This window comes from Mandrillus leucophaeus, unplaced genomic scaffold (genome assembly GCF_000951045.1).
Source record: "Mandrillus leucophaeus isolate KB7577 unplaced genomic scaffold, Mleu.le_1.0 Scaffold803, whole genome shotgun sequence".
In the NCBI taxonomy this organism is placed as follows: Eukaryota; Metazoa; Chordata; class Mammalia; order Primates; family Cercopithecidae; genus Mandrillus; species Mandrillus leucophaeus.
This window is the reverse complement of record NW_012108731.1, coordinates 891,725-919,555: the sequence shown is the minus strand read 5'-3', so window position 1 is coordinate 919,555 and position 27,831 is coordinate 891,725. Positions and strand designations below refer to the sequence as shown.

Genomic DNA, 27,831 nt, shown 5'->3' with positions numbered 1-27,831 from the left:
GTGATCCGCCCGTCTCGGCCTCCCAAAGTGCTGGGATTACAGGCTTGAGCCACTGCGCCCGGCCAGGAGGATTTTTTTCAACCTGAAAAAAAACAGAACCCCTGTTCTGTTAAAAGGGTTAAGTTTGGGATCCATAGAATTGTGAAAGAGAGAATGTTACTCATTTCATAAAGGATGTCTGCCACCATAACAAATGATTCTTGGCTATTAAAAATGGGTGATGGGTTCAGGCGGTTTAAGGGTGGAGGAAAAAATGTGTGATGGGTTCTGTCTTTAAGGGTAGAGGGAAATACCTATTAAAAATTCTCGCAGGCCTTGCAGCTCTTCATTAAGAAACTTTTTTAAAAAGTCACATGGGAGGGGGTTAGTTCTGAACGTTCAAATGTAACAGAATGATGAGGTCTGTTTAGAGGCATGAGTGGGGAAAAGGCAAGGGTTTTGCTTGTGCAGCCTGTACTACAATGAAGAGGACCTTAGTGCAGATGGACAGTGCCCTACCAAATGTAGCCCATAATTCAAGCTGTCAGCTTCATCACACTGTTTCCAGGTAAAGAGAAGGAGCCCTTGTTTCCTGGGTAAAGAGAAGGAGCGTTGTTTGCTGACCCCTGGTCTACAGCCTGCCATGGTCGCCCCGCTCTGCTGGCCTTTGTGTTGCTGTCCCCTCCTTCCCTCCTTTTTGGCATTGTGCTCCCTTCAAGTGGCCCCCTGGAAGGGACCACCCAGGGGGCTGCACAATGGAGACTGAGGTAGCCACCAAAACACAGGTTTTGTAAGACAGCGCTTTAAAAGAAAAATACTGTTTAACTATGTATGTGTTTGTCCTTTCTACAACTGTTTTGTGTGGCAAACAAAACCCTGTATACAAACTTCACTGTGGCCTCACATACAGCTGTTCCAGCCATCGGGTGTCAGACTTGAGATAGTCGCTTCCAGTTTATTTTCCCAGGACACTAATTCTTGATGTGGTTTCTAGTTACATGCTTAGATTTATGGCCAAGAAACGTGATATCAAAACAAGCAAATTGCACTGGCTTTATTAAAGTATTTTATCAGTAGTCCTCAGAGTTGATGGCTGGGCATTGCTCTTGGGTGAAATTTGCCTGTAATGCTGCTTAACAAAAGCTGGCAGCCCGGAATTCAGTTCTCAATAGCCATTTACACCTCTGTAAAAGGATTAGCGCTAGCCAATTGTTACGCTGTTTAAATCTTAATTTGCATCCTTATGGAGGTAGAGCTTCTATAGACCTCTCTGGTTCCCAGTTGAATTTGTGTACCTGTGGATGGGAGAGTCACTAGAGATTTATCTTATTGATGAGGGTGCTAAATTGCTTTGGGATAACTGGTATGCCACAAATACTGAATTAGCCTCTCAGGCAAGTTGGCAGGCAATAGTCTGCTTTGGTTCATTCATTATATTTTGTAGCAGTTGTGGTCCTTGAGTATTTGGTACCTGGATGCATTCTTCTACATCTGTTTCAAGTAAGAATTTTCATTGGTCTTAGGAGGGTTTTAAATGTTGTTTATTGTAAGCAATAAATTTCCTTGGGAATTATATGCAAAAACCACAACCGGAACGTGATAGTGTTAAAAGTAATCTTTTTCTATCCAGACCATATGTTTTTAAAGATCAAAGCCTTTTTATGTTTAGAATTGCCCTGTCAATAGACAGTAGATGAAATTGTCTTTTCATAATGTAAAGCTGGAACTACATATCAGTTTCAGATGCTCAGCCTAGGCCTGAGTGAGTTCTGATTGTAAGATGGAGGAGCAGGGAGGTGGACAGGGAGGGAAACTGGCAGGTCAGAAGCATGGCAGGAAGAGAGGGTATTAAAACTACATTAAATGGATGAAAACTGATGGAGTTTGGAATGCTTGGTTGGAATGAAAACAAAGCTTGGGACATTTTAATGACCACCTTATCACCAGTTCTACTATTTTTCCCTCATAAAGCATTTGTTCATTTATTCAACAAGTACTAGGTATCCATCTCAGGCATGGTATTAGCCGCTGAATTTACTGATATTGCACGTGGAGTAAGAAGAATTGTCTTGGTTGCTGAGAGTAGTCAGGATAGTAAATATAATTTAAACAGACTTTGCAGCCTGCAAGTTTTCCATGTAATAGACATGCCAGGCAGAAGGAAAGTAGACACAACTGTTTATAAATAAATATTGCTCTTTCAAGAAACATTAAAGAAATTGCATGCATTGGGTGGAAGGGCTTTTGGGGGACTCCCAGGAAAGGTTGTTTTGAGCCTATGGGGAAAGCCAGGCCAGGCATTCCTGGGGAGGTGAGCCACAGCAAAGGCTTTGTATTCCAAGAAAGCAACCACAACTAAATTATTTTTTGTTTTTTAACTTTGGAAAATTTTGAGGCAGTGACTGGATGTTCATTGATCCTCACAGAGGCTAAAGAAATCATCGTGGTTTAAAAATTAAAATAACTATGAAATAAGGAAGCCTGTTCATTTTGCTTTAATGTATCTTTGTATACTTGCTAAAAGAGAACAGAGTGGGGAAGCATCCAGAAAGGAACCTACCTTAGTTGATTTGTACCTGAAAAGAATTTTTAGTATATGAGGTAACCAACAAGTTTGTTTTGTTTTTTGGAGAGGAGGTGGGAGTTGTTTAAAAGAAAAGAAAAAGCAGCCCCAGACTGTTACCAGTATACCAGTAAAAGGAGTTTAGTGAGAGAAGGCAGTAAAGCAGCCCGGAGCTCCCTTATCGAGAATGTTTTAGTTTATTCCAGTCACAAACCCTCTTTGTTGGGAACTGTCCAACCCCAAGTCCTGCCGGCAGGGAAGGGTACACTGGGTTTGGAAGAAGGGAAACCCAGGGCTCCAAGGAGCAGGAGCAGGACGGAAGGTAGGACCAAACCCATGAGAAGACAGAAGCTGAGTTTCCTAGCCAGTTTTTCTGTGTCACTGGAAAACAATTGGAATTGGAAACAAAGGTTGGCTGTCTTGCCTCTTCCCAGCTTTCTGAATACAGGGTATTCCTGAATTACATGTTCATCACTTAGGGACCACCTCTCCAAATGACACCATTTTGTTGTTCATTTCAGGATTTTTTTTTTTTTTTTTTTTTTTTTTTTTTTTTTTTTTTGCGGTGGGGAGGGTGTTATTTTGTTTGATTATTAGCAACTGGGTTATAATATGTTGCCCAGGCTAGACTCCAACTCCTGGGCTCTAGTGATCCTCCTGCCTCCCCCTTCTGAGTAGCTGGGACTGCAGGCTAAAGCCACCATGCCTGACTTGCTGCTTTTGAAATACAATTTCCTTCCCTAAAATTTTATTCTGGATGTGATCAACGCCAGTGCTCTGTGACTCTTCAGTCTCACTAAAAATACAGTAACAACATTTTGTAAAACTTCTAAAAAGGAATATGTAAATTATGTAAGTATAAGTTTCCCTGAAAAATGAACTGACAAAAGGCAGATTGATAGGAGAAAAGACTTGGAAAATTTGTTTTGATATGCACAGCACAGGGGAATTACAAGAGAATGATTACCCAGTAACCCACTGGGGTATGAATACTTTTTTACCCTTCTTCATAGGGGAGGGGAGATGGGGAAAGGTGGCAATTTGGGGGATAGTAAATGATTTTTAGGGAAAAACGAATGGACTTGAACATATAGTGCCCTGGGACAAAGTCTGTTTGGCCTGCAGAGTAGACAGTGGTTTGTGAGGAAATCTGTCCAGGTGTGTTGACAGACTTAGTCCTTCCTGCAGTGTAAGTTAAGTTAATAAAAATTCAGAGAAGGGACCGTAGGTGATTGTTTTCTTCTTCCAGCAGGTTCAGACTTTAGACAGATTAAGGGAACTTCAGAGAACAATTGCATCCTGTGCTTTGGGAGAGACAGAGAATTGAAAGACAGGAAGGGGAGTGGGGGAGGGAAGATCAGAGAGACCTTGCATCCCTGCTTCAGCCCAGCATTTGAAAATGCTGTATTTTGGGATATCAGCTTCTGAGCCCCAATGTTGGCAAACTTGTTACTACTTATGATCAGAGATCACCACACCATTTTGAGATTGCCATTCCTTGGAGAAAATAAAATCTGCAAATCAAGCTTATTGTGCTGCAACTGAAACACAAAAATCTAACTCACCGAAAAGATAACACTGTCAGGAATACGTAAAAGTTATCTGTAGGGTTAAGGAAAAGTTTATTTTCTGTAGCCCTCATACAGGGTCATTTCTGCCAAGAAGTAATTCTCAGTTTGCAATTCTGAGCATAGCACCTTTTCTCTCTTACTCACTTTAAAAAACCCTGTACCTTAATTTCAGTGTTCCCAATAGCCTGGAGTGAAGTTGTCTCCTAAATTCTGTGTGACTGAAAATGAGGCTAGAAAGCAATTATTTTTAATTTGGCCAAATTTTTTACATTTATTACTTGCTTTAACTGTTGTTGGATAAGTTATGCATCTTTAAAGTGTCATTTGTGTCCACGAGTTACTTGTCATTCAGCGGGTTCCTCCACCTGCCAGATCTGACAGAAAACAAGGTGATGGTAGGGCTAGCATGTTGGTGCCAGAGACTGGACACGGATTCCTCAGGCCAGTGTCTTCTAGCTGGAATGATTTTGGCAGGAATGCACATAGAAAAAGGAATTGAGGTCTTGAGTTCTAAAATAGTTTCCGTGTTTTTATGACCCATAGTCTTTAATATTTAATTCCATACAGTGTTTGAATTCTTTAGTTGAGTTCTTTTCAGCAAAATAACTGATGAATATTTTATAAACTAAAGTCTGCTATCTGGGAAGAGCACTGTTAGAAATCCTCAGCATAAACCAGCTCATCTTTTAGTCAGAGAAAGTTCCGAGTTAGAGTAGATCACAAGCGCGGTGCATAGTGCTTGTGGCCAGCTGATTGATCACCCAATACCAAGGGGGAAACCCTGGACTGCTGTAACAACAACCATTAGAAAAATACTGTCAGCCAGATGTGGTGGCTTATGTCTGTAATCCCAGAACTTCGGGAGGCCGAGGTGAGAGGATCGCTTGAGCTCAGGAGTTTGAGACCAGCCTGGGCAGCAAAGCAAGACCCCATCTCATTTTTATAAAAAAACAAAACAAACAAACAAAAAAACTGTAAAGATAAGTGTGTCATATGAATTTCTTTTATCTGGGCTTAAGTTTCAGCTTGTCATTCGACATGTGGTATCATTAAGTTATGTGCTCAGCATTGTGCTGAATGCTATGAGAAATAAAAGTAAAAAATTCAGAAGTACAGTTGCTCTTCTCACCAGGCTTTTGCTCTTGTTGAGAAGACTCAGCAGAGATGACTTAACTATGGAATAGCACAAGGTAAGAAGGTAAGATGGTGTCTCATTTGTGCTAAAGAATGCAGGGATAAGAAAGATCCCTATGAGTAAGGTAGTCAGGGAAGCTTCTAGAGGGTCATGAGCTGAGCTAGTCTAAGTAAGCCTGACACTTAGATTGATAAGATCTGCAAAGAACAAAGGTTATCTGGCATTTGTTCTGGCAGGACAATCAAGCATTACTAAGCACTGGCATGCACACCATGGTGGTAGTGAGGGGATGTTGGAGGAGTGCAGATTCTGATAATAAGTAGGTGCATTCTATGGAAGAATTTAAAAACAATGATAAGACCACTAAAAGTCAGTCTGCTTTCTGTTGTCACCATTCCTAAGCATGGCAAAGATAAAATACACCTTCCCAGGGAGGGAATCTGCTCCCACTGCAGCATCCACCAGCACCATGGCGTGTCAGCCAGTTTCCAGTATTGCACAGTACTAACCTTTTAGAGGATATCCAAAACATTAAGCCATGGTCCTTGCTGCAGGTTTGCATCCTGGTTTGAGAAGTGGGACTAAAGGGAATCTAAACTTGGAGATCATAAGCTGGTGGCCGCAGGCCTACCTTGGCCTGCAGATGGGTTCTCTTTGTCCCGTCAGTGGATAGGCAACCTTTTGAATTAGTCACCACATTTTAAAAACTGGGAGCTGTTAAATAAAAACAAAACTAGTGATTATAAACTTCCAGCTTTTCTTAAAAACTGAGAAGATCTAGGTTCACTAGGACACACACTCCCCAGAGGGAACTTTTGATGGAGGCACTGGCCCCAGCTCTCCACAGCCCCACCCCACCAGCAGCCAGCGTGGTCTCAGTTACCTTTCCTGTAGGCAGCTGAGTGCTCCCCAGGTGAGCAGTAAAACACTGTTTCTTCCTCCCTTGCCTCACCTACTTACCTGCTCTTCCTCTGCCACCTACAACACAAGGTCAGTCTCCTGACTGGTCTCTGGGCCTGAGGTCTCTCTCCTCACCAACTCCATCCTTGCAGGGCTGCCAGGCTAACCCTCTGAAAAACACTGCTTTTGAGAAACCAGCAATGACTCAGAAATCCACAAGCCTGTTGCTGTATTCTTTCCAGAGTTTCATATTGAATTTAATTTTCCATTGCTATCCTGCTATCACCAGCAGCAGCCCCTACCCAGCCAAACTTGTCTCCCTTGCTGGTCCCCACACCACTCTTACCCTGCCATTTCCCATCACCTTTGCCTGTGTCTCTCCTTAGTTTCAAATGTCATCTCCCTTCCTCCGTAAAACCTGCCTGGCTCAAGTTCCTCCTCCTCAGTGAAGCCCCTGGGCCTCCAGTGATCTTTCTGTGTCTTCACTGCTTCATAATTCCTGATTGTCTGATGGCCTGCCCTGTGCCTCTCACCATTGATTACAGGCTCTCTTTTACTGCCCTGAAATTGGCTCACCATTGGGGGAACCTCTTAAGGGCGGGTGTTGTTCTGGGAATTGAGTGATGACAAGATAGAGTCTTCCAGGAAGAATTAGGATCCAGATTTTGCCTAGGCAATAAGAGGTATTCACAGGTACTATAAGTCAGATAGGCCTGAAGTCTGGAAGCTTTGGGACAGCAGAACCCAGGAGTGAAGGACCCAACTCAGGGTCTGAACTATAAGAACTAAGAATCCAGGCTTAGAGTTTAGACAGAAGCTTGGGAATTGGCAAGGAGCTGGAGCACCAACAGTGTGGATAAGAGTCAGGAATAGCACTTGAATCCTGTGAGCCTGTTATTACTTCCTTCCCAGCATAAAGATACACTTCACAGTAGGGGTAGGCCTGAGTCTGCAGTTGTCACTCACCCTCCAACAGACCACGTCTCCTTCATCCTTATCACATCAGGCACATAGTCATCAACTAGGTCCAGTAACTTCACCAACTGTAGTGCTATTTACAAATTAGTACTTCGCAAATAACATATTGATTTATAAGTTGCTTTGTAACTAATCTTCATTTTCTTTTTGGGGTATGTGTTGAATTTTCCTAACTACAAATGTGAACAGCTCCTTTAAAGTAGAAACACTGTTTTGTCTTTTATATCTTCTCCTATAGCTTTTTAGAATCATGCATCCCCCAAAATAGACATTTTTTTTTAAAGATGGTAACTAACCAATCTGTTTGAAGGCTACTGTGATACAATGGTAGACCTAACCTAAAACAGTGACCAAATTTTTAGACTCTTATCGCTCACTCAATAGACTGGATATAGATAATAAAAGATAAATCCCTCTTTCCATACCTTCCTATCCTGATTAAGAATAAAGAAAATTTTACTGCAATAGGATCTGAATGGAAAAATAATAGTCATTTTTCTACATTTGGAAATAGAGGACGTAACCTATACTTCAGCCAGAAGTTTTCAATTTCTTAGCAGTAACAATTTAAGTAAATTTCATATGAGTTGTGGGGATCTAACTTTGTTATGATTGACAATATAAAATTAGCCCTTTCTGCTGTTAAGATTATCTAGCATACCTATCATTCAGGTGGAATGTGGAACGAGATTTCCCAGCTGTGGATTTGAACATCATTAAAGTCAACAAAGGGTTAAAAGTTACTTCCTCTGATGGATTTAAAATTGCCGCATACACACAAACAAGTTTTTCAAACTGCCCCATTTTATATCTTTGTTGAGAGACAGTATAGCTGCTGCATTTTAATGTCCAGATTATATTACAGATATATTTCAGTAAACCATGAAGAACCACCATAGATTCTAGAAGCTGACGATCTGTGCTTAAATAAGCATCTCCTGCAGCACCTTTTTTATTTTATAGGCTCTGTAATCACAGTGACATTCTGAAAGAAGACCTTGAAGCTCACAGAGAAGCTGTCCTTCATCAGCTTCCAGGACTGCTACCTGGGGTGGCAGCTATGAAAAGCAAGTCAAGTCTTACTGGCTTGACATCCTCTTATTAAAGTTGCAATCCTCTTATTAAAATACATCTGCACTGTTTACTAGCAGAGAACAGATTATTACTCAGGAGTGGTCAGTAGATGCATGTCTGTGAAAGCCCCTCTGAAGGGACCTTGTTTGACTGGCCGAGCGAGTGAGTGGCTTTGGGTCTGCTTAGCCTACACATAGCGCTGTCTTCCTCACCTGTCATGTGCCACTTAGGCTGTTTTATGTTAAAAATATAAATAGGGAGGATATTTAGAGGATTCTGCTTAAATATAGAACACACTGGATTCTCTCAAAGGGTGAATGGAAATCAGGATAATAGTCTTTAAAGGGACCTTGTCACAAGAAAACGTCACTGGATTAAGTGGCTGTGTTTTTACATTACCTTCTGCATGTGTACTAGTAATTTTGAACCTATGAGAAATGCTGGAAATGACCTTCCTGGTCAGTAGCTTTTCAACCTAAGGCAGTAAAGGACAATGCAAGAAAACCCTCTTGCAATTTTTATCATGCAGAATAAAAACCAGTCTTAAAATAATCCTTTACAACGTAGTGGAAGAAGCTGGGTTGGGAGGAGTCCTTCTACGCTCTCTAGGTCATTTGGTGATTCTGTCTTAGAAGGCTCTTTAACGAATCTCCCGTTTCTTTCTCACTGCCTTTTGTATCTGCTTATATACTATTTGGCATAAACCACAGTTGTGGTGTGTAGCATGGGAAGGATATATGCATTTATAATTCTCTGTGCAAACTGAGTTGTTTAAAAAAAGGATTCATTTTGTGACTCTCTTAACCTAGGCTGCCAAACTGCGATTATGGGTGATAAGCCATGATGTCTGCACCTACTAGACTAACGATTGTTAGACTTTCTCAGCATTCATAATAGAGCATTGATTTCCATTATGAAAGGTTGTGTTTTACATGACTATTGATCTACAGTTATGTGTAAATCAGTCTTCCATAAGAAATGATCCTTCTTTATGACCACCACAAATTTTAAAATTAATATCTGGAGTCTTCAAAACTGTTTCTTTACCACAGTGATTTTTTAGAGCCAGATAAAGAAGTCAGGAATGTTTTCTGCTGTCAGCATTATGTTCTGCTACAGTTAGAATTGCTGTATATGTTGTGACTGGGGATGCTGTTTAACGCACACTCATTATCACTGTGGTATGTTTTTGTAGAGCCATGGGCAAAGCTCCATTTAAGGAAGCCATGGCTCTTGCACTTCTTACCTGATCTATCCCAAAAGAAATCTGCAAGTCAGCTTGCTTTTGTGCTTTAAGGGTTGCCTTAGTTGTTCAGAAGTCACAAACCCTAGGTGCTGTACCTCCTTCAACAGCTGATTTTCTGTTTGACTTGCGCAAGTCAATTAATCAATGTTGTCCTTATGTGGGAAATAAGTATAATAATTATAGGAAACCTTAGCTAGTTTTTCATGCTAGGACCCAAAGGGTAGATGCAATTGGGTGGTGTATTAGTAACAAGAGTCTTGTCTTGGTTTTGCTACCTCAGAAAATCATGTGTATTAGACACCAGAGGGACTGTTCTTTGATAATTTGACTCAGTTGATAATTTGACTCACTTAGCTGTTTAACTAATTTAATTTATCCTAATTAAACTTGCTTTCAAGCAAGAAGCATAGTTGACTTACTTACTATAATAAATATACCTGCTGAATGGGCTAGAATTTGCTGATGACTAGTCAGTGCATTTTCCCAGCAGGGCAGTCTGTTAAGAAACCAAATATAGATGCAAAGGTCAAAACAAAGGAATTGGGTAGTTTAATGACATCATTGAGGTACGGTGGTAACCAAGAAAGGCAAGTTGCTGAAAGGTCTTTCTATCAAACTAGTCAGAAGCCTTAGAATCAAAGGATTCCAATGATTCATCTCACTTTATTCAAGTCCTGAAAAAATAGGGTTAGGTCAGGCACAAGTTATAACAATTAAGATTTATTAAGGAAGGTTCTGAACTGTACCTAGACTTACTTCTTTTTCCAGAGATTTTATTATGAAATTTTTCAAACATACAGAAAAGTGAAAGGAATCATACAGTGGATATCCGTATATACACCACCCAGATTGTACTCCTGACATTTTATTGCACTCTCATATTTGTTTATCCATCCTTCCATCAATCTCTTATTTTTATACGTTTCTAAGTAAGTTGCAGACACTAATATACACTTAACTTTTTACGTTGACATTTTTGAACATTTGAAGTCTGATATACCCATTACTCAGACCCACCAACTGTTCACATTTCATCAGTCTTGTTTTATCTCTTTCCCTAACGCTTTTTTTCTTGAGTAGTTTAAAACAGACAACATATCATTTCACTCACAAATACTTATATCTCTAACATATAAGGATTTAAAATACTATCATTTAACATAATCAACAAAATTCTTCAGTTTATCTAATACCTAGTCCTTGTCAGTTTGCCTTGCTTATCTGAAAAAATGTTTTTCTATATTTGTTTTGTTTGAATCAGAGTTCAAATAAGGTCCACATATTACAATTGGCTATGTCTCTGAAATCTCTTTTAATTTTGTAACATTCCCTCCCTCCTTTTTTTATAGTATTGATTTGTTGAAGGAATTGGGTCACTTATCCTGGAGAATTTACATGCTGTATTTGGTTGGTATGTTTAACCAGTTCCTCTTTACTCTTTATTACCTGTAAACTGGTGGTTAGATCCAAATGTGTGATTAAGTTCCAGGCCAGTTATTTTGGCAAGAAAATGTCATGGGTGGTGCTGGTACTTAAAATTGGGCAGCACATGATGCGTGGTCACCCCGTGGTTAGTGATACTAAGACCGATCTGTGGGTTCAAATGTCGGAAGGTTGGTGACTCCAGTACAGAAGTTTACTATTATGTAATTTTCACAACATTATGACCATTTCCTAGATACATTCATTAATTTGGACTTACAAAATGGTGACTTTTCTAATTTGATCATTCTGCGTTTATTGGAAGAACTTTTCCTTATCAGCTACTTGGTGACTCTGAAATGTATTTTTTGACCACAAAAGCAGGATAAATGCTTTATTCTATTTCTTTGTTTACCAATTTGCAGAATAATGAATTGTTGCCCTACCAGCCTCCAAAGGTTTTACAGTTTATTTTTATTTTGTCTTTATTGTGGTTTAAAAAAACATAAAATTAGCCATCTTAACCATTTTCAACTGTACAGTTCAGTAGTGTTAAATATCTTTACTTTATTGTACAACAGATCTCCAGAACATTTTCATCATATAAAATGGAAAATCTATACACATTAAATAACTCCTCATTTTCCCTTCCCCCCAGGCCCCAGCACCCACCATTCAACTTCTGTCTTTATGAATTTGACTGTTCTAGGTACCTCATGTAAGTGGGATCATACAGTATTTGTCCTTTTCTGATTGGCTTATTTCACTCAGCACAATGCCCTTGAGATTCATCTATGTTGTAGTATGTGACAGGATTTCCTTCCTTTTAAGGCTGAATCCAAAGGTTTTTATTTTTATTTTTTAAATTTTATTTATTTATTTTTAGATGAACTCAAGGATTTTCATGTATTCCCTGTGTTTCAGTCCATTACAGTCAGTATCCTTTTGGGGCTGAAATCGTCCCATCATTGACAGTGGGAGCTTCCTCAAGGTATCCCCTCCCCACCTTCAGTTCTTTTGATACAACTTTGAGAACTTCCTTGCTTTCTGGTACCCACAAGATGTTTCAGGTTCATCTTGTGCGTTTCCTGCCCCAGACCTGAATAGGGCATTTCTTTAATGAACTCTGGTTCCTTTTAGTATATAAATACCACAGCCTGGGTAGCAGTATAGGCTTACTTTTTAACGCTTTCCTAATATCTTAATTTTTAAAAAAACTGTAAGTAGACCATGGTAAGAGTGTAACAAAACAATTGCTGTCGAGATGAAAATGTGATCTTTTTCTCTTGACTACATGTGGAAGACTGACCATCTATGCAGTGATTCAAAACCATTGTTGTGCTTTAGAATCACTCTGTGAGCCTTAAAAATCCCACTGACCAGACCAGGCATGGTGGCTCACACCTATAATCTCAGCACTTTGGGAGACCGAGGCAGGTGGACTGCTTGAGCCCAGGAGTTTATGACCAGCCTGAGCAACATGATGAAAGCCGGTCTCATGACCCAGTCTCTAAATAAAGAAATAGATTAAAATTTTAAAATAAATTTTTTTAAAAGCCCATTGGCCAAGCCGCACCCCAGACCATTTTTCCTGGACTCTGTAGAGGTGACCCCAGGCACCCAGATTGTGCAGAACTCACCAGGTTGTTCTGTGTGCAGCAAAAGTTGAGAATGCTCACTTAGCAATGAAATAACCAAAGTTTTTAAAAGTTAAAAAAAAGATACTTGTACTCAAAACTCACTTAGTTCAGAATACGTTGAGTTCCAGACTTTTCTGGATAAACCATCTTCTACTAACATAATTGAGGCCTTTAAAAAAGTAGAAATCTTATAGTATTACAAATCTATAGTGAGTGTCCTGTTTCTGTTTTATAGACCTGGACAAGCACCAGACTCAGGCGTACCGAGGGCACTGGTGGGTCAGCATGTTGCCACCTTGAAAGAACATGATAATTCTCTCAAAGAAGAGGTAGGTAGCTAAACTGTCTGAAGTTTTCCCAGTCACAAATGTGGACCACAGAGCAAGGTTAGTAATTTTTATTTAAAAAAGAAAGAAAAAGAAAAGTTTTGGCCGGGTGTGGTGGCTCACGCCTGTAATCCCAGCACTTTGGGATGCCGAGGCGAGCAGATCACGAGCTTAAGAGATCAAGACCATTCTGGCCAACATGGTGAAACCCCGTCTCTACTGAAAGTACAAAAATTAGCTGGATATGGTGGCATGCGCCTGTAGTCCCAGCTACTTGGGAGGCTGAGGCAGGAGAATTGCTTGAACCCAGGAGGCGGAGGTTGCAGAGAGCCAAGATCACGCCACTGCACTCCAGTCTGGGTGACAGAGTGAGACACTATCTCAAAAAAAGAAAAAAAAAAGTTTCCAGATGTGCCAGTTATTCATTTGAGGAAATGTTATGTATTTGAAAAAAACAATGATAAGAAAAGTAGTAAGTGAGGTTTTTTGGTTGGTTGGTGTTTAACTTTCTGACCTCAGGCCTTTTGCAGAATGTTTTATGTAGGAATTCATTTTCCAAGAAATTTCAAAGCGTCTTATAACACTCTGGTTTTTCATCTCCACTCCATACTTTAGAAATACTGTATAGTCATTCATGTCAATTCAGCAAATACCTATTGATCCATTACTGTACACAGATATCAGCCCAGATCCATTGGAGGGAAAGAGACAAATAAAATGTGCCCCCCGCCTTCCTTCTGGGGTGTGACATCATGGGATGCATATAATAAGAAAATGGCAAAAATATGGGCTTTCAGGAAAGAGAGCCAAGCCAAGACTCCTGGAGAAGCAAGGAAGGCAGAGGTCATCATGGAGGGAGTACAGGGGTGTGAGAGGTGATCCTTAAAAGATAGGCTTTTGACGGTATGAGGGGGCAGAGGCGACAAGAAATGGCAGCTGTGAGCCAGAGAGCACACTGGGAAACCCAACACATACTCAGGCAACAGAGCCATCCTGAGGCCGAAGCGAGGACTCAAGTCTGGGGATGGTGAGAAGGAGCACAAGAAGCAGTTGCTGGCCATGGTGTGCAGCATCCAACACCAGGCCAGGAAGACTGTGTTTTGTTTCGTAGCTTTTGAAAAGCCACTGGAGCTTTTTGAACAAAGCTGTGATAGGAGTTCTGCAGTGCCTTAGAGAATTTCATGTTTGGTTTGGGACTGAGACATTGAAGGAGGGAGCCCTGCAGTGTTTCAGGCAAGAGGAAGGAGAGGCCTTGGGAGCTGGTGCCAAGAGAGAATTTGAAGATGCTGAACAGAACATGGAAACGGATGGAGCAAGTTCCCAAGGAAATTATGAGGGGAGGAACCAGAAGCCCAAGTTTAGAGCATGTCCATTGGCATATTCCTTCCTCATTCCCTAGAAAAGTCACATTCAGGGAAACAGCCTTCTAGGTTGAACATCTTGAGAATGTGTCTTATTTCAAATCATGTTTTTTCATCTTTATATATAATATAGGATAATCTGGCTTTGATTCTTTTTAATGTGTTTTTAAAATTATTGTCATGCTCATAGTTCAAGGATTATATACCTGCACCTTCTGGAGTCAAGCTTTGCTGCCTCTGTCTTGAAGTCATATGCCCACGTGGCTGTGCCATCTAGAGCCTCTGGCATTCCCCCTCCAGCCTTCCAGAGCACCTTCAGTCCTCCTCAGACCCCTCTTTCCTTGCCGCTGCAATTAAGAGAGTAGTAGGACTTTTTTTTTATAGCATTTCAAACATACATATATTCAGTGATAGGACAGACCCACTAATCCCATGCCCACAACCCAAATTCACATGTGTTGTTACCGTTGCACCATATTTGTTTCCGACCCCCTCCTCCTCCTCTTCCTCCTTTCCCCCATCTTCGTACTGCCCCTTCTCCCTCCTTTCCTGCCCTCACTTCACCCACCTTCCTTCTCTTCGGCTCTTTCTCTCTTCTCCCTCTTCTCAAACTTCCTTCTCTCCCCCTTCCCCCTATTCCTTAGGGGAAGAAATAAATTATTACAAAGATAGATACAGCCCCCTGTATGCTTCTCACAGATTTCATGCCCCTTTTCAAAGATAACCTAGATCCGTTCATTCTTTGCTGATGAACGTAGATCTTTTTCGTTTGCTTCCTTTTTTGTTTGTTTGTTTTTTCAAGACAGAGTCTCGCTCTGTTGCCCAGGCTGGAGTGCAGTGGTACGATCTCGGCTCACTGCAACCGAGACTCACGCCTCCCGGGTTTAAGTGATTCTCCTTCCTCAGCCTCCCAAGTAGCTGGGACTACAGGCATGTGCCACCATGCCCGGCTGATTTTTTTGTGTTTTTAGTAGAGACAGGGTTTCACCATGTTGGCCAGACTGTCTCGAACTCCTGACCTTGGGCGATCCACGCCCCTCCCTCAGTCTCCCAAAGTGCTGAGATTACAGGTGTGAGCCACCATGCCCAGCTGATGAACATAGATCTTAAGAAAGATACTGTTTGGGTTTTATTGTCCCTTTGAGTTAGCACTGTCTTGTAACAACATTATTTTCCATGCTTGTTCACTGCAAGTACATCATATCTTAGGCATTTTAAGGGTAAAATAAGTGTTGGTCAGCTGTCCTTTGCTATCTAATCTTTTTTTTTTTTTTAATGATACTGTTTATATTAGAAAACATAGTCCAAGTCCTAAACAACCAATCTACTCAATTTTTCCAATAATGGGAGGGGTTGCTGTCCAATTAATACCTAATGAATCAAATTATATTGTGCTTCCCCAATAGATCTTTGTTCCTTTTTAAATCATTCTGATCTCATTTTAGGGACAATCGTAAAAATTATCAGTAGATTAATGACAAAATCTATCCTTAAAAATGGAAGTAGGCCGGACGCGGTGGCTCACACCTGTAATCCCAGCACTTTGGGAGGCTGAGGTGGGTGGATCACGAGGTCAGGAGATCGAGACCATCTTAGCTAACACAGTGAAACCTCGTCTCTACTAAAAATGCAAAAAATTAGCTGGATGTGGTGGCAGGCACCTGTAGTCCCAGCTACTTAGGAGGCTGAGACAGGAGAATGGTGTGAACCTGGGAGGCGGAGCTTGCAGTGAGCAGAGATTGCACCTCTGCACTCCAGCCTGGGTGACAGAGCAAGACTCTGTCTCAAAAAAAAAAAAAAAAAAAGGGAAATTAACAGGTAATTTCCCATCTGGTTAAGTTGTGAGTGAAGAACAATATTATTTGGGACTGAAGAACAGTCCCAAAGAACAATATTACCAAAATGATGCAGGCGGGGCACGCCTTGTGAACTGAAGGACAAAATGCTTTTGTGAGTCCTAAAACTGTTTTGGTTTACATGTCATCCTTTTCTGATTAGTAAACTAAAGTGTCTTTCTTTGAGTTGTTTCTGTGTATTGAAACCATCTACACATTTAGTAAATACTACGGGTTAAATCTCTCTCTTTAGATAAAATCTTAAAAGTAAGTGATTTTCAAAATTTAAAAAGCTCTACTAGAAACTACTTGGTTAAGAGTCTAATGAAGCTCAGAAATATTTACTTTGATCTCTTGGGTAAATGGCTAATTAAAAAGCTGCATGTAAATGATGTTTACCTGTGGTTCCCTGTGCTGTCAGCCCGAGTCAATCCCTTCTCTTGAGTAAATACATCATCAAAGCCGCAGAAACACAGATTATGTTCCCTGGAGACCAGATAAGGTCCGCAGTGCCCACATAACCTATTAGGCAATTACATAATTGAACTGCCTGCTTTTAAATCAGAAAAATTTGTAATTACTTTTTGTGGAGAAAAAGATGAGTTGGGTACTTCATTAAAATACAAGGTGCCTTAATACTAGTTTTCTCCCAAGTGATATCTATTTCCGCCCTGGAGAACTTTGTCATAGCAGAGCAATCTGCTGGTGACACTCATAGAGTAGATTGGGTCCTGCCCCCCACCATACACACAAACCAGTTTTATTCACCAGGAAGATGCTTTCCCCAAATGCTGGACTGTTTTCTTGTTCTTATCTCCTGAAGACTCATTTGCTGGGTCATATGAATATCTTCCCATTTAAAAAAAAATTGCTATACAGGTAAAATCCCTTCATTCCCTTTAATGTAGAACTTAAGTGTTGATGCTTGCATATCTCTTTAAACACCGAGAAGTTACTTCCATTGTCCAAGAGGAATATTCTTGAACCTTGAGGAAGAGTCAGTTAAATCTGCATACTAGGGGAAAATATCATCTGCTGTCCGTATCCATGGCTTTTAATTCTTTTGCTTTTCTGTGTCTGTGTTAGTAGCACTGGTTTGCATATAGAAGGGAATTTAATTTTATCAGATGCATTTACATTCATTTTCTCTTTGTATTGGTACCACCGATAGCAGAAATTGGATTTCTTTAGAGCTAGCATATGTTTTCTTTTAAAAACAAGCATTAAAAAAAAATCTTGAAATAGTAAGATAAACAAAAAGAAAACTGGCCATTATCCTACTATTCTACTATTTATATATAACCTGTTAACATTATGGTGTATGTTTTTTAATATTTAATATATTGATATGGGAGGCTGAGGTTGGTGGATCACCTGAGGTCAGGAGTTCAAGACCAGCCTGACCAACATGGTAAAAGCCCATCTTTACTAAAAATAGAAAAATTAGCCAGGTGTAATAGCACACACCTGTAATGCCAGCTACTTGGGAGGCTTAGGCACAAGCATTGCTTGAACCTGGGAGGCAGAGGTTGCAGTGAGCTGAGATTGCACCACTGCACTCCAGCCTGGGTGACAGAGCGAGACTCTGTTTTAAAAAATAATAATAATAATCAATACATTGAAAAACATAGGTTGCATTATTTGTATACATAACCTTGTGTTTTTTTTACCCCCATTTGCTGCAAGGTGAACTCTTTCATACCATTACATGTTCTATTTATATCATTTCAAATGGCTTTACAGAGGTCCCCTGTCCACTGTCACTTCAGTCATTTACCTGTTGTTCAACATTTGTTTCTAATTTTTCCTCTAGTAAAAAAGTTTCAGAGAATATCTGTGCAATTCAGATTTTACAAATATCTATAATATTTTCTTAGAATGAATTCCTAGATGTAGAATTACTAGGTCAAAAGGTGGGTATATCTTTCAGGCTTTTGCTATGCATGGCCAGATCTCACTCTGGAAGGGTCATCAGAGTTACCAGTAATGGATGAAAATAACATTTCTCTGAGTTCTTTATGAAACTAGATACTATCAACTTTTTTTTTTAGGGGCACCAATTTGAGAGATGAAAATGACATCCAATTTTTTTTTGTTCGTTTGACCTTTTTATTACAATTGAGGTGGAACTTTTTCTCTACCTATTTATTAGCTATTTGTATTTCTTTTATCATAATCTGCCAGCTCATGTTCTTTGCTCATTTTTCTATTAGGTTAGTAATATTTTTTCTTATTGACTTGCAAAAACTTTTTAAATATAAATTTGGAGATTTTGTTACTATCTTTTTAGCAATTTAATTTTTGTCTTTTAATTTTCTTAATGGTGTTTTGGACACAATGTCTTTTCTATTAATATCTTACATCTGTCTGTTTATACATTTGAATATCACAACCGTTAAGATTTTGATATAATTTAAGAGTCAGCCTAGATGATTCTTGGGGTTCTAGACATAGCAAGATTAATATTTAAACTGAACATGGAGGAAACTTCTAGTAGAACTGGGCTAATAAAGGAATAGTACTGTAGGTATAATTCATAGAACGGTTTATCTGCCATAATGTCTGAAATATGGAAGTATCAACATCAGTCATTCCACAAATAGTGTGTGCCCTGGCATTTAATTTCCAAGCCCTTTCTCCTGGCTCCTGGGAAGGCTGAAAAGTGAAGAGATGGTTTGTTGGTACTGACTTAGGCTTCAGACTGCTGAGAACAATGAAACAATCTCTAGTTTTCTCTTCTGGGCTCCAAAAAGAGAGCCTTTATTAGTAACAGGTAAGTTGAAACCCATGCATAGTTCATTCATAAGCACTATCAGAAAGCCTGTGGCAAAATTGTTGTCTAGTGACATTTTTTCAGAGAATTAGCTCCAATTTGCAGAACCCATTTAGTCCCAGCGTGAGATGTAATAAAGCAACCTGTTAACTGTTCTCTGAGCTTCTCTATGTGTTAGTGTCGTCAGTCTCAGACTGCAAACTCCTTCAAATTGGAGGTTTCCTTAGAAATAAACTTTTCTGGAACATCTGCAAGCAGTACATCTTGAAAATGTATTACAGATGTTTTCCTGACTGCAGAAGTTGTGTTTGCCAGGCACAGTGGTTCACACCTATAATCCCAGCACTTTGGGAGGCCAAGGAATACAGATCACCTGAGGACAGGAGTTCGAGACCAGCCTGGCCAACATGGTGAAACCCCGCCTCTACTAAAAATACAAAAATTAGCCTGATGTGGTGACACACGCCTGTAATCCCAGCTACCTGGGAGGCTGAGGCACAAGAATCACTTGAACCTGGGAGGTGGAGGTTGCAGTGAGCCAAGATCCCACTACTGCACTCCAGCCTGGGCAAGAGAGCGAGACTGTCTCAAAACAAAGTTGTTTTTGACTAGAAATCTATGATCTATCCTTGTCTCTCCTTGTCTGAGACTAACTTTTGTCTTCATCCCTGCTTATCTTTGAGAAATTATCTGTGGAATTATCTTAAAAGATAGGTTGTTTTGTAAACATTTCTATCAAAAAAGTAACGGAAATCCTGGAGATAAGTATTGAGTAGTGAAGATAAATGGGATAAAATACAGATAGTCCCTGACTTCCAATGGTTCAACTTACATTTTTTTGATTTTATAGTGGTGTGAAAGTGATAGGCATTCAGTGGAAACCATACTGCAAGTACCCATACAGCACTTCTATCTTTCTTTTTTAGTACAGTATCCAACAAATTACATGTGAAAATCAACATTTTATTATAAAATAGGCTTTGTGTTAAATGATTTTAGCCATCTGTAGGCTAATGTAAGTGTTCTGAGCAGTTTAAGGCAGGCAAAAGTAAACTGTGATGTTCAGTAGGTTAAGTGTGTTAAATACATTTCTGACTTACAATTTTTTCGACTTGTGGGTTTATTGGATGTAACTCCTTCGTAAACTTAAGGATTGTCTGTGTACAAAGTAAATTAAACTAGCAGTGCAGTGTGCCCACCACATTATTTACCTCACCGTGGAAAAGAGGGCTCAGCGCAAAACTGTTGGCAATGGTGATATTCTTGTCAAGCATACAAGGACTCATTAGAAAGATGTTTGTAGTAGATTCCAGAAACAGGTGCAGTGCAGTGGTCTGTGTAGGCAGTTGGGATGGGGGCAGTGATGGAAACCAACCTTGGCCTGGCCTTCAAGGGCAGGACCCTATGCCTTCCCCCTACTCTGCAGAAATGGGAATACTGAGCAAGTCATCCCAACAGAGTTATCACAGTGGGGTGAAATCCAGGGACTAGTTTCTAGAAATAGAGGAAAAGCCCCTGGTCACTAGAACTGCACCACAGAAAGGTCCTGGCTGCAAGGCTAACTTGACACCAAGTTCTTTGGCCAGGGGGACTAGAACTCCTTAAATCCCCCTAATCAGCTACTCCAGCTCCTAGGGTAGACCATGGGTCCAGGAGGTCAGCCAGTACTAGGGAGGGCAGAAGGCAAGAACCCTGCAGGGATGTCAGGACTAAAGGCGGTTGCTTTAAAGTGTCTGAAATGCCAAATATGCAAGGCCAGACCTTCCATGCTCTGCTTTAGTGAGTTTCCCTATCAGAGTGTCTTCACCTTCTTTCATGTTAATCACAAGGAAGGTTATTTTTTCCACCTTGTTACCACTTCACTCTTGGCTAATGATGACCTATGAACATTTGTCCATTTCTGCTCTTCATATTAATTTTAAAGACTCATGGGCATTTCGCACAATTGGGTTGGACACTACCCAGTATTTACTGTCATTGTCAGCTACCTGTGGGTTGCCATCACCACCAAGGTTTCCTCTCCAGCTACCTAAGGAAATTGCCACCTATCAATAGGAAATGAGAGAAACATACAGTCTGGCAGCGGGATAATGTGACCAGTGGTTACCTACTAAAAGTTTAACTCTTGTTGCCAGCATATTTGTATTTCTTAGGGGAAAGTACTGACCTGAAAATCAAGAGACATGGCTACTAACCCAGGCCCTGTGAATTGCCCCTTTTTCTCCACCTCTAAGGTTGGCTCTGATAAAAACCTATATCTTCCTCCTTGCTCAGGACACATGAGGTATTATAAGTAAGACAATGCCTTTGAGAAAAGATAGGCAGTGTGGTAGTTGAGTTTCCCCAGATCCCCAGACAACTTACAGGCAAAGTGTAGACCATCTTAGTACTTGATTGAAGATTGGAATTTAGAATAAGGGCAGTTATCTTTCTGCTCAGTGCATTCTCTTCAGCCACAAATTTTTCTGCAATCTTCCTATTTAGGGGAAGTTCATGGGTCATTTTGAGGAGGACGGGGATATGGCAGGGTCACATCTTTCCAGATCTTTTTCTCAGTTCAAAGTAATTCTGTTTGACATGCCTAGAAAATAGGATTCATGTAATGAAAGAATAATTTTTTCCTTCAGAAAGGAGGTCTGAGGCTCTCTGCCTTTTGTATATATCAAAGGGAGGATAAACCTGCCCAGATTAACAGAGGTGGTCAGGTTTCATATACATACTTAACAAGCAGAAGAACATTTCTGCATTACGTAAGATTCAGCCCTCAAAAAGTGTATTATTTTGAGGGTAACTTGTAAAGAATTAGATTATAGTAGAAAATAACCTGGTGTTATTTTATCTTGACATTTTAATTTCATTTAAATATAGGAAACAAATCCTAAGTAAAGCTTAACTTAAAATTATATTTGAAGGCTATGTCTTTGAGACCAAGAGGAATGTGGCAACAGTTTGTTTTTATTTCTTTGTGCTTTTTTTGAAACACTGTAGGCAACAGCATTATTGAGAAAAGCCCCTACAGAAGAGTGTGGCCATAGGTCAGCTATTCACAGTAGTGAATCATCTTGCAGCTTGCCGTCTATTCTGAATGACAATAGTGGAATAAAGGAAGCCAAATCTGCTGTATGGCTCAACAGCGTTCCTACAAGGGAACAAGGTAACTATTGTTGAAGTGTGTGTCCATAGCAAAAAGGCATTCAGGGTCATCATCATCTTTCTCAAGGTATACCTGTAGAATATCACTGACTAGTGAATACCTCTGATTTTAATATGCATAATGTATTATTTGTTTTATACCACCTTCCAATAAATACTTATGTTTTCCTTTAGTCTAACAGGAATGGGAAATCTAACTGTAAGTCTGTCGTTCTAGGGAATTTATTTCTAATAAAATAAGTATTCAGAAGTTATGAAATCTTAACAAAACTAATTGCTTGGCAGTAGATGATTTTGATCCCACAAAGATGAAGATGATTCCATAGAGTACTGTGAAGTTGTTGATATCACTTAATAGAATTTACTCATAATTGTAAACATTTCTTTTAAGTATAATAGAACCTTACCAGTGTCTAAACAGTTGATTAAGAATCAATGAATTTATGCCCCCCAAATTTAATAACCAATTTTGAGCACCCAGAAACTGTGATTATTTTAGCACTACTGCTAAGACATGCCATTTAACTGCTTTAATGGTTTTCCAAGACAGTTATGAATTCCTCAGGAATTGCTCGAGTTGATGTACATGTGCAGGATGTGAGACTCACTTATTTTATGTCCCACCCAAATTTGATAGATGTCAGGCCTAATTATTTTGCATGAAAGCAACATAGTGGCACCTTAATTTAATTTAATTTTTAAATTTTTATTTATGAGATACCTTAATTTTAGAATAGATTTCCTTTTAGGAACAGTATTATTTCAGACAAGAAATACATTAACCAAAAAAAAAAAAAAATTGAACATTAAAAGTAATGGCAATTGGCGGGGCACGGTGGCTCAAGCCTGTAATCCCAGCACTTTGGGAGGCCGAGACGGGCGGATCACGAGGTCAGGAGATCGAGACCATCCTGGCTAACACGGTGAAACCCCATCTCTACTAAAAAATACAAAAACAAAAACTAGCCGGGCGAGGTGGCGGGCACCTGTAGTCCCAGCTACTCGGGAGGCTGAGGCAGGAGAATGGCGTAAACCCTGGAGGCGGAGCTTGCAGTGAGCTGAGATCAGGCCACTGCACTCCAGCCCAGGCGACAGAGCGAGACTCCGTCTCAAAAAAAAAAAAAAAAAAAGTAATGGCAATTAAACACCCAAAGGATCTATTCCTTAACTTTGAAATACATTTTTATTATTATGCATTCAATTTTTAGAAGTTTCAAATGGCTGTGGAGACAAGAGCAAGAAAGAAAACATGGCTGCAGATATCCCAATCACAGGTAAAGCTATGGTTGCCTAAGAGTTTCAGACACAAGATTTAACATTATTATATAATCAGAACATTTTGGGTCAGTGGTTTGTGGACCCCACTAAGAGCACATGTATTCAGCTACTGCATGCTGGAGCAGGAGATTAATCCTAAGAGCAGAACGTATATACTTTTGTTAACATAAACTAAGGTGGAAAATCACCGTGTCTATTGAATTCTTTATCACCATGTTATGTATTTACACCTGTAACATCCTCCATCATGTACCCTTTCAGCACCTGCGTCTGTGTGAAAAGGTCCATCTCCCTGGGGAACACCTAGTCATTACATAGCAAACTATAGATGTTTCTGATTTTACTCTTTCTTTCCTGTGGTAATTGAATATGTATATTAAAATAAGCAGATAATAAAAAAAAATGCCAGATAGGAAGCTTGTGTTTGCCTCAGTTACAAAGCCTGTCTGATAATTTAAAAATTGCACCAATCAGGCTTCATCATGACCTATTAAGATTTCGGCACATGTATTAGGCTTGTTTAGGTGGAATCTGAACGATATTATTTTTTTTCTTTTTAGAATAGCAACAGCAGCAATTAGTATTCTGTACAGAGTTCTATTTGTCATACATCTGAATTTACTAGTACCTTATTTTGTAAAGTGGTGTACTACTTCATTATAAATTCAAAGGTCTGACTTTAAATATTTATACAAGTAAATACACCATTGCACCAAGGTACTGAGGCATGCATGTGCATATGTGGTAGTTTTGTTGTTGTTTATAAGCAGAAAAGAATGGCCTGCTTTTATGGCAGTGCAATTCCTGGCATGATTAATTTTTTAAACTCATGTTTTTGTGATGAACTCTGGTTTTGAAAAAGGAGTTTATGGTAGAGCAATTATTGTATATATTATGCATTCAGATAATATTTTACTCTAAAATGCAGAGTTTTTTTATTTTAAACATTTTCCCCAATGATATGTTTATTGTGTTTTTAGTCTGCATTTTCTGAAAACTCTGGTATGGCTCCCTGTTATTTTTATTAATAGAAATGTAGATGATCCCAAACTACAGATAACCAAGAAGTCATTTGGATACTTTTCCCTTGCATTTACTTTTGGATAGAGAAGTATCTAATGGCCTCTAAATTTATTTCAGTTAAAATTATAAAGGATTATTGAGGAGAAACCAGGAAATTACCTTGTTGTTCATTCTTTCTTCTCTTTTCAGTATTCTTTACAATCATCCCTTGCTGGGAGTAGTTGACTGTCCCCAAAGTTAATGCAAATGTATTTTGTTATATACTTTCTTTATAAGAAAATGGATAATTAAGTACCAGGGTTTCACATCCTCCCTTATGCAGAAAGAAGTGCAATATGGCTAGAAGCAACCTGAGTTATTTGCCATTAAGACTTTAAAAGAAAGGCCGGGTGCAGTGGCTCACGCCTGTAATCCCAGCACTTTGGGAAGCCGAGGTGGGTGGATTACAAGGTCAGGAGATCGAGACCATCCTGGCTAACATGGTGAAACTCCATATCTACTAAAAATACAAAAAATTAGCCGAGCGTGGTGGCGGGCACCTGTAGTCCCAGCTACTTGGGAGGCTGAGGCAAGAGAGTGGCGGGAACCCAGGAGGCGGAGCTTGCAGTGAGCCGAGATTGCGCCACTGCACTGTAGCCTGGGGGACAGAGCGAGACTCTGTCTCAAAAAAAAAGAAAAAGATTTTAAAAGAAATTGTAATTCCAACAACCTGCCATTGATCCATCAACAGTTGGCAGTTAAAAAAAAAAAATGCTTTGTACCTATTTTGTGCCAAAATATTAGACATTAAAAAAAAAAAAAACTTTGGAAATTTTTTAAAAACTTAGCAAAGCCATATACTTTGTTAAGGTGTTACTGTTCTGTCCTTGCCAGTGTACTCTCCCCACCCAGGGACCTCCCATGAAATTCATGTTTGAGGGCCTCACGCACCTTGGCACTACTAATACTGTTGCTTTGTCCATCATTGCTGCTACTTTGATCTCTTAAGTTCTTGACCATCATCCCTTTATTAAATGTTTGTGACTTTGGCATAACTGTTTGGAGATTTTGCATTTGGTAGAGTAAAGCAGGTACGTAGTTTAATTTAAGATAGAGTCTGTCTGCCTCTTTTTAATAGTTTTGTTGGAGTGTCCTGTTTGTCTGAGTACATGCTGGTTGTGTTTGTATGGGCTGCATTCCTTCTAGAATATTTCAAAGAAAAGAAATATTCCAGAGGCTGTCCCCTGAAGGGTAAGGAAATGTAGCAATTGGACTGGGGCTTTGGAACCAGCCTTCAGTGTCAGCTCTTTACTCCTTGCTCTGTTTCTCTACCCTCTCTGAGTCTCTGTATTGGGAAAGCAGACGTACTGCCCAATAGGATTGTCTTAAAGTTTAAATGAAATCATTTGTGAAAGTGCCAAGCAGATACTAGACACTCAGTTTTATCTGTGATATATAATAACATTCATGTGAACATTATTAGTGTTCTTGGTCTTCTGTGCTGGCCCCCACAAGCCCTAGCATTTCCAAACCAGCTATGAGGAGCCTCACAAAGCAAACTCAAAGAAGAACAGAAGTAGAGAGAATGGGGATGCAGCATCACAGAAAGTGCCATTGTGAGATGAGCCCCCGGAAGAGTGGACACTTTTAGTCTGTTCTTGTGGACCTGCATACCTTCCTTGAGTTGTGGTAGCCACTTGGAACCAAGACCCGCACAAGTACAGTGCTGCTGCAACGCCTGCAAGACAGTGCTTCCCGGTAGTACTGCTACGTTAGTTTCTGCAAGAAATTGCCACTTGAGAACACAATTGAGATTCAAATCCAGAAGGATGGTTACCTTATCAAAAAGGAATCTCAAGAAGAGTTTGATGATACTTTTCCAACTTCCACTTAGTCCCATGAGAAAATCCATAGAGAAATATCCGAAATAGCTGCTGAAGTATTCCTGAAGATCTCATTGGTCAAGGCCCAGACATCTCTGCGTGGGGGGACCTGTGTGCCCTTAGTAACCCTTACTTGCTCACAGTGGAAGACGTTGCCGGGCACCTGATCACCAGGCGGCAGACCTCCCCTGATGTGTGTGCTGCCCCACAAGTATTGATGAGCTAATGCAGCATTTTCCAAAATGTGTTATTTGCAGTGCTCCACCCAGAAAATACATCAATTAATACATATTTTGTTGCCAAGCCCTGCATGATCCTTCTCTCTCTCTCTGCAGTATGCATAATGCATAGAAACATAGTGAAGACTTGGAGAAGACTTTCAGCAAAGGAGTTTTTAAAATTGTGATCCTAGAGTTTCAGATAACTTATCATTTATTTGAAAATGGAATTTTTCCTGTTAACAGCCAACAGAATTAATGTTCTGTGGAACATGCTTTGTGAAACATACACACATATATGTGGAACACTTTTGAAAGCAGTGAGTCCAATGGGGGCACCAGTTTCCTCAATACACTAAAATTATCTTCAACATTTTTCTGTGGTTTCATTTTGTGGGAAGCTGTCTTGTACGTGAGATTGCTTTATAAGGAAACTTTGGGCTGCTTTAGTGTAACTACACCCAGATGTTATGACTGACAGCTGTTTGTTACAGCTGTTCCTTGAATTGATGAGAAGGTTACAGTAGTAACTTTAGGCGCCCAGAAGTGCTATTCTTCAGTGTGGGATCCTTCTGTGTGTCTTTATTTGCTTTTCAGCCATTTCAGAAGAAGTATAAGAGAAGTATAAGAGAAGACATGGCTGAGGTGAAATCTGGGAAGTCACGGGAGGTTGGGGGTGGGAAGCTGTGAAGTCATATTTTTATCAGAATGAGGGGATCCTGGGGATGTTTAGCCTGAGAAGGGCACAGTAGTTTTTTAAATATTTGAGGAGCTGCCATATACCAGGCAGAATATTTATCGAGCTTAATTATAGAGTGTAGCTCAGTAACAAAACAACTTTCTAGCTCTTCATTTCAGCAAAACCAAGTTCAGTATCTTCCAGGTGTGAGTGCTTGAACCATGGCAGGAACCATGACTTTTTTTTTTTTTTGAGACAGGGTCCGGGTCTTTGTCGCCCAGGCTGGAGTACATTGTTGTGCTCACAGCTTGTTGCAACCTCTGTCTCCTGGGCTCAAGTGATCTTCCTTCCTCAGCCTCCCAAGTAGCTGGGACTACAGGCGTGTGTCACCATGCCTGGCTAATTTTTATATTTGTTATAGGATGGGGTTTCACCATGTTGCCCAGGCTGGTCTCAAACTCCCGAGCTCAAGCAGTCTGCCCGCTTTGCCCTTCCAAAGTTCTGGGATTGTAGGCATGAGCCACCTTGCCTGGCCCTGTGGCTCTCTAAAAGAGGCATCGTGGAAGGAATTATTGCCTCTGTGACCCCTGACATTCCTTCTAATGCCAAGGGACTGTGCTTCTTCCTCTGTGCTAATGGAATCCAGTGTGCCAGCATTCTCATCTCTTCATTTCCCTTTCTCATTTGCTTATCACCCCAAAATGGAGGTCATCTTGGCTGAGGCTCCTCCTTAAAGAGTCTGCTATCACTTTGAAGGCATCTGCTTTGTTAATCATTATTATGGAGCATGCGAGTTTTCTGTGTTTAGATTTACA

The 27,831-nt window shown here is 40.0% G+C and overlaps 1 protein-coding gene across 4 annotated transcripts in view; it reads left to right on the top strand.

Annotated features, from left to right (window-relative positions):
* The window catches only part of KIZ (kizuna centrosomal protein), a 121,404-nt gene that overhangs the window by 67,332 nt on the left and 26,241 nt on the right, over positions 1-27,831 (top strand). For all 4 annotated transcript variants that reach the window (XM_011967605.1, XM_011967604.1, XM_011967603.1 and 1 more), the window contains 3 exons: positions 12,744-12,837; positions 21,792-21,957; positions 23,165-23,230. In XM_011967605.1, the coding sequence (XP_011822995.1) occupies positions 12,744-12,837; positions 21,792-21,957; positions 23,165-23,230 (326 nt within the window). The remainder of the gene's footprint in view (positions 1-12,743; positions 12,838-21,791; positions 21,958-23,164; positions 23,231-27,831) is intronic.